The 10047-nt window shown below is 38.2% G+C and overlaps 1 protein-coding gene across 1 annotated transcript; it reads right to left on the reverse strand.

The window, feature by feature from the left end:
- Positions 1 to 3497: 3497 nt before the first annotated feature.
- Positions 3498 to 7839, reverse strand: LOC137968100 (uncharacterized). Its single transcript, XM_068814728.1, has 3 exons — positions 7170 to 7839; positions 5742 to 5877; positions 3498 to 3590 (listed from the first exon to the last, which is right to left on the reverse strand). The coding sequence occupies exons 1-3, from the start codon at positions 7826 to 7828 to the stop codon at positions 3498 to 3500; spliced, it is 888 nt and encodes a 295-aa protein (XP_068670829.1). The 5' UTR covers positions 7829 to 7839.
- Positions 7840 to 10047: the final 2208 nt, after the last annotated feature.

The following is a 10047-nucleotide window of genomic DNA, read 5'->3' on the forward strand; positions in this document are numbered from 1 at the left end:
TGGAACGCTACTTCAGCCGTAACGAAAGGAAAATCTGAAAAATTCAGGCTTGTACGGGATTCGAACCCATGTCCTCTTCCTTTCGTTACTGCTAAAGTGCGATTTTTGATCTAAAAACAGAACCAGAATGCTTGCTTTGTCACCTCTTTTTTTTTTTTCACTGCTCTTTCTTAGCTAATCATAATGGGGGAAAATTCTTCTTGTGTATTGTTTAACTACTGAGAAAGAATAATAGTCAAACATTTTTCCATGTTACGTAATCCGGTAACAAAAATAACCATAGGTCCTCCAAGCTGATTACACATCTCCGCTGGAATAAAATAGTGACTCGTGCGCCATTCTTTGAAAAATTGTCGAAATAAAACACACACTACATCAGGCAAACGAAACAATTCATCAATACATCCCAAATTACTATGTTTATTTAAATAGGCACTTTTTTGCTTCGGTAAAATTCTTCTGAGATCTATTGGATGAGTGACTACTCCAAAACTAAAAGAGAGTGACAACTCATGTTTGCTTTGAGTTCGTAAAATATCTTTTTCCAGGACTTCTTACATTGTTCCAAAAATATATACACCAAAATCTCTAAATCCTATGTGATAACGTTTCTGAAAACATTGTTTTTTCTGCACTCACTGGTGACAAGATGAATGCTGAGGTAAGTAACCTTCAGGTACTGTTAATTTTTCTCAGCAGTTTTATTTAAAGAGAGTCACTATGTTGTCTTGTAAGCCGTTTTAATAAAAAAATATGGATATTTATATTGCTATATCGCGACGGTTAAGCATACGCGAGCAAACGAGTAATTCACTCAGATTAGAGGAACTGTCCTCAAAGGAGCGGTAATTTTTGTGCAAAAAACGTTTGTTTTTATACTTTTAATCTCTGATGTACACGTATCTTGAAACGAGCGGGGCATCGACCAACAGCCCAAGCTCGGCACCTGTTAAAGTTACATCAAGAAGGCATCACCTCAAGGTGATAACCAATAATAAGATTATTAGGTGATTTTAGGGATAGTCCCTCATTTGTCTCCTATTTATTTTTTTTATGTTTTGGTTTGTTAACATATCTTTCTAAGATTAATTTGAATGAAATCCAACTGGATATCGTTATCATAATTATATTATCATCGCCTCACCAATCGTGCGTTAATCATAATTGATGCATAATTCCTCCGATATTTAATGGATATTGGGTGATATGGAGCTTGTTACAATATAAACTCAACCCACTAGTAATATTTGCTAAACCCACATAATTAAGCAGGACCTCAAAAGTAGCCTTGATGCCTTGGCTGATAGTGTTAATCGGCCGTGAGCACAGTTGAAACTTCATTTACGAAAGAAGGTGCTTTATTCAAAGTTAAAACTGGGCAAAACTAATTAAAATCGCGACGAAACAAAAACCTCAGGCTGAGAGAGGTTTATTGGCGGGCTTTATGGTTTCTAATTTACAAACTTGATGACATAACAAGTCACCATCTAGTTTTCCTTTAGTTGACTGTCGCATGGCTTTGCTCCATGGATTGTGGAAATGCCCTTATAAAGATACCCCTCCTCCACAGAAATTTTTCCTGGCAGAAAACAGTCATCACTACTTGATCGTTCAAAAGGTGGATGGATACCTCTATTCACTGGATATTTAATCAAAACAGCCAGTAAACAAGCGCTATCCACACTATGGCCAGGAATCAACAGTCAGCAACTATCAACTCCAAGTCCCTACAGATCAGTAAGCCATTTGCTCAGAAAGGGAGGCTAAGTGCATGCTTAGGAAACTGGTGCAGTAAGTGTGGGTAAGCAGACACTAATCATCTTCTGATCCTATTGTGATACTCATTTCTCCTTGCCAATTAATGTCCTGTGTTGGTGGAAACCACTTGGTTTTTGTGTCGAGAACAACTACTCGCAAATAGAGAATTTTCTGAAAACAGTTTATTATTGCACATTACTTATATATGGCTGTTCACAAGGATGGGAACTACCAAGTTCACGAATTTGATTGGCTGAAATCAATATTGACCGCGGTGTAGATTTTCCCATCTAGACCGGCATCTAGACCGGTAATGTTTGCGATGAAAAGATGCAAACTAAAATGCAAAAAATTGGAGTATTGACCTCGGTCATGTGCAAGACCTCACTGCGTTCGGTCTGTACTCACGACCTCGGTCAACATTCTCCCATACAGAACTCTGCTCGGTTTAATAAGAGCTAAGTAAGAGTCCTCTAATTGAGTAACAACAACAACAACAACAACAACAACAACAACAATAATAATAATAATAAAATAATAATAATAACAGCAACAACAACACAGTTGAAGCAAAAAGATTGGACATTATAATCTATACAATGAACAAGAAGGAGAAAGTGGTGGAAAAATATGAACTACTGAAAGAAAAGAGGTTGGAAAGTTGTCGCACATAAAGATAGTAGAGGTGATTCCAGTGATGATTGGAGCCTTGATAAAAGATAGCTTTGAAAAATATGTTAAGAATATTTGGGTGGAGGCCACCGATTAATGTAATGCAGAAAATGGCACTCCTGGAACAGTAAGAATCTTAAGGCAAGACGCCATGTATGTCCGCCTACATTGTAGGATGCAGGAGGGGACGTCAGGTTTGGGACCTTTGTTAACTTGTTGTTGACTGCTCCCAACCAATTTTTTTGTAGACCAGACCATTGATACCTGTGTGTCTGAGAAATTGTATAAATCAACCACAATAATAATATAATAATAATAATAATAATAATAATAATAATAATAATAAAATTTATATGAAATTAAATGTTAATGGCACCCATTGGGAACTCAGAAAAATCCGAGCCCCAGATGGGATTTGAACCAACGACCCTCTGTGATCCACATTGTATTTGGATGTTCCAACCACTGAGCTACTGGAGGACTCTATGGTGAGCAAGGGTGAAATGTGCCAGGTGTTTAATTCAAGCTGCAGCATGCAGCTACAGAGTCAAATAACGACTGACAGCATAGCTCATAACTGTGTCGCACAGTCACCTTTACGCATATCTGAGATGCGGCCAACCAACCACCCAAGTGATGTGAATGTGAGAATACACATATGAAATGAAATGTTTTTTAAAATGGGACCCATTGGGAACTTGGAAAAAAATAAATTTAAAATATAATATTTTTTATTAATCAGGAGTAAAATTAATCATGTTCTTTGCAGCATTTTGCAAGAATGCGATGATTAGAGTCTCCACTGTACTAGCAGAATGCAGCCTTTAATTACCTGAATCTAGTTTACTGGCCTGGCTTTCATGAATCTTCTGAAGCCTGATGGCCTTAAATATCGATGTTGTCTATTAAGCGCTATATAATTTGAGGAAAAAAAATTGCATAAAATAAAGAAAATCCTTTCTTAAACAATATTGCTAGAAATAATATTATTATGGACATCACAGTAAAGAATTTATGAATCACACTTACTTATTTCCCCTGTATTTACAATCACTTCAAGTTTTGGATCACAGATATGCGAACATTCTGGAGGGGGCTCCAGTGTCCATTTTTGTTCCTTTGATTTGGGCCTGCCATGAAGGATTCCCTACAGCATCAATCTGTTGAACAAGCAGCAAGAGAATCAAGCTTACATTCTTATAATTACATGGTTAAGAATGTTTTAGACACAGCTATTATTTCTGGACAAAAGTGTGGTTCAAGTCGAACTTGACCCTTCTGCTATCTATATTACAAGTACCGCTTCATCATTTTTTCATAATGGGGAGCTGAGCAGGGCTGGCAGGTTGGTGACCACAATAGCCTTCCATCAATATGGCCTGGTCTCAATTCCTCACCTCTTCACCATGCATGGTTCAAACACATTTTCTTTTTAAGTTAATTCTCCACTCAGCTTCAAAAGATTTTCAATAGATACTCCTATTTCCCCTCTTTTATAAAAATAAAACATGCTGGTAGTTTGATCTTGATATGATTTGACAAGTTCTCTTTGGCCATTTTCTTGTCTTTCCAATTAGTAGCCACCTGGCTTATATAACTTGAAACTTAGATAAAGTGATTGTTTCATTTGGTTTTATCAAGGTTCTAACAGATCTGCCATTACCTTTGTTAACAACCCCCCTCTCCACTCGGTAAATTGAATGTACAGGGCAGTGAGTTGCACCTGATTAAATCATATTGTCTGTGGGGAGTGGATGAGAGAAGGCACAGTGATGTTCAAGAATCAGTGTACACCAGAAAATCATTGAAGTGTTCCAAACCCTTTAAGGAAGATTATACATGTAGCTTGCCTTTGGACATAAAGATTTATACCATGAAGGCCTAATAGGATCTGTACCGCCACAAGGGCATGGATGGGGTTAACTGATAGCTGAGATTCGGCCAACATTTTAACTGTTACCTGAGAAATGGCCAAAACTTTAGCTGACAGCTGAGAAATGGGCAAACATTTAGTTGATAGCTGAGATTCCACCCCCCCCATCCTGACCCTCCATAAAATTGTCAATTCCAAACTCAACGGGTAATGTCACTGATCACCTAAGCTAAAATCACTTGCTAATGACTGTAATCAACGAGTGCTACCCAAAAAAGAAGGTTCTTTCCTGATAAATATGTAGACATTTTCAGCTACAGCAGTAGCATAATTATTACAATGTAGACACTGAGTAGCAAGGATACTTGTTAACTAAAGAAAATGTGATACTCTGTTCAGTAGGTCAAGACAAAAAAATGCTGAATTAGGGCCAAGTCGTACTAGAGGACAAAACTGTTTACTTATGTCAAAAATCTGTCATCACAATGAAAAACCAAGTGCGACCGGTTTGTCCACCGAAGGACAAAATTTGGTCGCAGACGGACAAACTTCAAAGATGCCGTCAACTACCTCTGGAGCAGGCCGAACTGAAACAAATCTTGAAAAACAATAGTGAGGGTGTCTTGATTCGGAAATGATTTGACAGGTGATGTGTAGCAGAGTCTCTATGCGATAGACTTCGTAGCCTGCGAGCAGGCCCACCGAAGAGAGAGAGCCTGCTCGCAGGCTATAGACTTCGCGGTAAAATTGAAAACGTCCTCATTTCGCAACAACATGAATCCAGGCGCGGGCGACCAATATTTTCCGTATGAAATGTGGCAAGAATTTTCCCAATATCCACCAAGGATGGATCTATCCGATGCCTAGGCCTTACATATTCAACAATGGAGGAACTCCCAGCCCATCTCCTTCTACCACGCGTTCTGACTCGTTGCAAGAATCCTTTCAGTTCAGCGAAGACGGCTCAATGCCCGATCATCCCAAACTTCTTTGCGCCGTACATCTTCGTCAGCTGAGAACATTTTGAGATCCCTCGTGTCGCGGTTTGTGGATGGAAACCGCGAGTAAAGGCAGTTTCACAGGAAATTGCGCGACGCTCACAGCATGGTGTGATGTTTTGTTCACATATTTTGTTCTCAAGTGCGACTGTAGCTTTCCGGACAATTTTTTTGTCACTGGCCGATTTCAAGTCAGATTTGTCCTGAACAAATCCGAAATTGCCCTCTAGTGCGACTTGGCCCTTATCTAGAAATTTCAGAGCTTTTACTATTCTTCAGACAAGGGTTACAATGATACCGAATTTGACTGTATGAGAGAATGGAAGTACAACAATTCTTAAAAGCTGACATAACAATTGAATTGAATATTTCATGAATGATGTTGTAACTAGCAAACATACTTGTAACTATTGGTATTTATACAAAGAGCAAATACGTACATGTAGATGTGCGCCATATCCAGGGCATCCCATAAACACCCAATCAGTTTTGCTTGATTCTGATGTCTCAGGCAGAAAGTAGGGCATGTTATAATGTTTACGAAGTTCATTGGCTGCAGATGAGTCACAGTTGCTCCTTTGGACCAAAATGAGATAAATTAAAAGTAAAATTTTGGTAATCTCCTCTTAAATTGCAGATTGATCTTGCACTAAAGAAATATATTATTTTATGACAATAAAGCAATATCATTATTATTAACCACTGTTGTTAAATTTTTCTATCTTTTATACTTTTTCACACTGTAGCCACCACTTTCACCCAATTATTAAGAAACTTCACAAAGGGCTTGAACGATATGAAAAACAAAATTGAGAAAAAATCTCTTGTAAATTACTTAACTGACAAAGTTTAGTTCAGCACTGAACCATATCACAATATTAAGGCCCCCACTGACAGCAATCTGTTAAGACAGCACTTTCTACCTGAAAAAGTGCAGGTCCCAGTTGTTCAAAGGATGGGATAGCACTATCCATTGGATAAGCAATTGATTTGATAGCACTTAACCCCTGGATAGTGATTTATCCAGTGGATAGCACTGTCCACCCTTTGAAAACAACTGGGGCTAGCTCTGCAATTGCATTCAATTATGCAAAAAGCTTTAATTTTGTTCTGCTTCCATTTTTTATGTACTTGTAAACTATATCACTAGTTTCAGACCAACATACAAAAAAAGTCAAAATATTTATCATGTTTCATATCTGAGAACAGATATTCTACAATAAGGGCCTCTTCAAATATCTATAGATAGCCCAAGCATATCCATGGATCCAAGGGCCTCCTCAAATAGCTCCATAGATCTATTACAGTTGTAACAAAAATAACATTTATCTTATCTGTACCTGGATATACATGCAAGCATCGGATTATCTCCTATATTTTTACCCATACACGTGAACAAAAATTTACAAAAAGGAAAATTAATTAGAAATTGGACAACTAAATTGAAATTTAAAGTCTATCGATTAAACTTTTCCCGATAAGGCATGATAAAGGCGACTCGGTAACAGATGTTTTCTACATCGGGTGACGCTAACACGTGAAAGAAAAAATAGTCGACATACTGTGGTACAAATTAAATAATTAATTGAAAATGTTCGCAGGCCACTGTAGACAATAAATTTAATAATAAGTTTGCCGTATGATAAAACGTTTTGTTTAAAACAACGGTTATAGTCGATACCCAGCGTGGTACAAATTTTACACAAACAACTGAAAATGAACATGTTAAATTATCGAGTTAAACAAACTATGTAACATACACGCAAAATAATTTTAAGCTTAAGTCTTTAAAACAAAAAAAAAGGAAGGTGATTCACGAGGTAGAAAATGCATCATAACACTGACAAATTAATAAAAGAATTTCTTACCAGCCAATATACCAGGGTTTCCCTTCCATATTTGCATCTTTTTCAGACATGTTGAAAACTTCTTCCAGCGCGGTGTAGCCCGACTGGTAGGGAAAGAACTGACAATTGCTGTCTTCAGAACTCATTACAGGGCTATCTGGGGAATAAATCGACTTAAAATACTTGAAGCTGAAATACTCTGGAGCTGTCCAATCTTTCGTACCGTCTGTAATCACAACAGGGCGAGCTGTGTAAGCATACTTCCGTAAAAACTCTTCCTTACTCAAAGCAGAAACTCTGTCGACCTTGTGAACTTCTTTACAAACGCTGCAATTTACGGGTGGCCGAAACATGTCCAAAATAATCTCTGGATACGGAAGGAGGCAGATATCTTTGTCCATGCTAAAATCAATGAGATATTGAGAAAACTTGAACAATGAATGATGAGTGAATTCATGTCGATGAAGTAGAAAAGCAACTCCGCCAAAAATTCCCAGCAGCCCGAATATAGCAGTCGTCAAAACAAAGAAGGTCACCCGTTTTTTCTGGAGACTCTTTACGGATGATATTTTTACAAGATGAGAATCTTTGATTCCTAATTCTTTGGCTTTCTCTCGAAGTGCTCTAAATGCATCGGTTAACTTTTCGAGATCAACTTCGAGATCTTTTTCTTCTGCCATGATCGATTGTTCTTCCTATTATGAGCACAGGGGAGGGGAGGTGTGGGGCATGTAGCATAAAGAAACCGCTGGTCATAAGAGTCTGGCTGGACATTTACTTGTCGAATTTACTTGTCACGAATTAATTATTCAATAAATATTTGTTGGTTTCACACTAGACCACTAAGTCTGACTTAGTAATTTCTCAAGTCGACTTAGTGAAAATGACAGGTGTGAACCACTAAGTCACAGAAGCGTTATTTCTGTCTTAGTGTCGGCAAACTCAAACGACCTAAGCAGTTTTTAAGTCTGTTTCAAACATGACTCAAAATCGTGGGTTTTATCAGATAGAATTTGGCAAAGCTCGTCAAACGTTTCACGTTATAATCGAAAGTTTGGTTTCCAAAGAACATTCAGCAGAGGTGATGCTAGCATTACTTCAAACCAGTTCTGTGGTCTTGGCCAGGCCCACGCTCGTCTTCTTATGTGCCGAAAATTACCTCGTCTTCGGTGAACGCTCAAAAGTAGGGCGGTCAGAAAAAGCAGGCTTTCACTCTCTTGGACAAAATCTTCCATCATTCTTTCACGAAGGAATATAAGATTTTGTAAGGTTATTTGGCTGATCAACCTTTGTAAATTTAATAAACAGACAACAGTCGCAATTACAGCGATTTTACGGCTTCTGTCTCATTTTGATCTCAACTTCTTCGCTAAAATGGATCGTGACTGCCTCACCACATTTATGATGTTAGTTACCTTATCTGTTATTTTTACCGTTAATGGCCGTTTTTATACTAGAGACGCATAATTCGTCTGGGACGAACTTGGGCAAACATTTTTTCTGCGTCTGTTAAATTCGTCTAGTATAAAGACGGCGACAAGACGCATTATGCGTCCAGACGAAGAATCTATTTTAGTGCGTCTTCGAAGACGCACTAAACTGGAAAGTTCGTTCAGACGCATTATGCGTCTAGAGCCCGTCTTTATACTAGACGAATTTAACAGACGCAGAAAAAATGTTTCCCAAGTTCGTCCAAGACGAATTATGCGTCTCATATAGTTCGTCCCGTCTTTACACCAGGCGGATAAAATAAGAGACGCATGATTCGTCTGGACGGATTATGCGTCTCTAGTATAAAAAGGGCCAATGATGACAGCTTTGCACGGAAAGAATTTGACTTCTAGATATGTCTGAACGCTTAAGAGAACTGAGGGTGACTTGGCTTGACTTAGGCTAAGACAGACTTAGTGCCTAGTGTGAACCCAATAATTATTTAACAGCTGCTGTTGATTAGAGGGTTGTTCGGCGGAATGTGGTGATAACCTACACGAAGTTACCCGCGTCAAAAATTCAGAGAGGTGACTCAGGCTTGCCCTCTTAGCAAATCTATTGAATAATTAGTTCAAGACAAGTAAATTAGTCAAGTACATGAGTAAATGTAAATGTCATTCAAAATCACTAAACCATTAAATCATTAAAATAATATTTAATGCAAGCAAGGCTACCCAGTTTCCTTTGGTAATATGTTCCAAATGATAGTTCGCATTGTCTAAATCATTGTTAAGAAAAGATTCACTTATTCAATTTCCCCTTTTTAAATAAAGACTTTTCAAGGCTTGGGCTCAAAGTCAAATTTATTGGCAATAAAAACGGCTAAAACTTGAATGAATCTTAGGGATTTAAGCAGCCGACTTCGAATCGCTTGACACTTGACAGCTTGGTAACATTCTAAATGACATTGTCTTGAAACTATCCTCACATAAAGAGAACTTTTAGCATGAAAAATTCCCAAGAAATTTTAAGAGTTCACTCAAAGCCCCCTGATAAAAATTCTGAAAAATTCTCCCGAAATTATTACACAGAAGATTTCTACATACATTAAAGTTTATTTCCAGTTGACGAGCGAAGTCTCCTTAAGTTAGCTGGACCAAGTATAGAACGTTACTGATGCCATTTAATCACGTTACGCCCCTCGAGTTTACTGAACCCATTGACTCCTGGGAGTGAGACTTAAAATAGCTTTTAATCTGTCTAAAGACAGACGAATTTACTCGTCAATGGGCCTTATTTGCGCGGCGGCCATATTGGCCATAGACAATATAGATTTCGTACCCCGAGCGTCGAGTTGAAATGTTTGGAAACGAGGTTTTCAAACCCTCGCGGCTCAACATAGCCGCCGTGTGATTAAGGCCCATGGAGTCACTGGATTCAGCCTCTCGTTGCTTTGGACAAGACTGAA

Source organism: Montipora foliosa, chromosome 1 (assembly GCF_036669935.1).
Source record: "Montipora foliosa isolate CH-2021 chromosome 1, ASM3666993v2, whole genome shotgun sequence".
NCBI classification, from domain to species: domain Eukaryota; kingdom Metazoa; phylum Cnidaria; class Anthozoa; order Scleractinia; family Acroporidae; genus Montipora; species Montipora foliosa.

Excerpts from the sequence above, each read along its gene's own strand:
- LOC137968100 (XM_068814728.1), bottom strand. The coding sequence starts at position 7,828 with ATGGCAGAAGAAAAAGATCTCGAAGTTGATCTCGAAAAGTTAACCGAT. Across the intron at positions 5,878-7,169 it reads AAACCCTGGTATATTGGCTG|GAGCAACTGTGACTCATCTG; the intron begins GTAAGAAATTCT and ends TTTGGTCCAAAG. Across the intron at positions 3,591-5,741 it reads GATATGGCGCACATCTACAT|ATTGATGCTGTAGGGAATCC; the intron begins GTACGTATTTGC and ends CTTGTTCAACAG.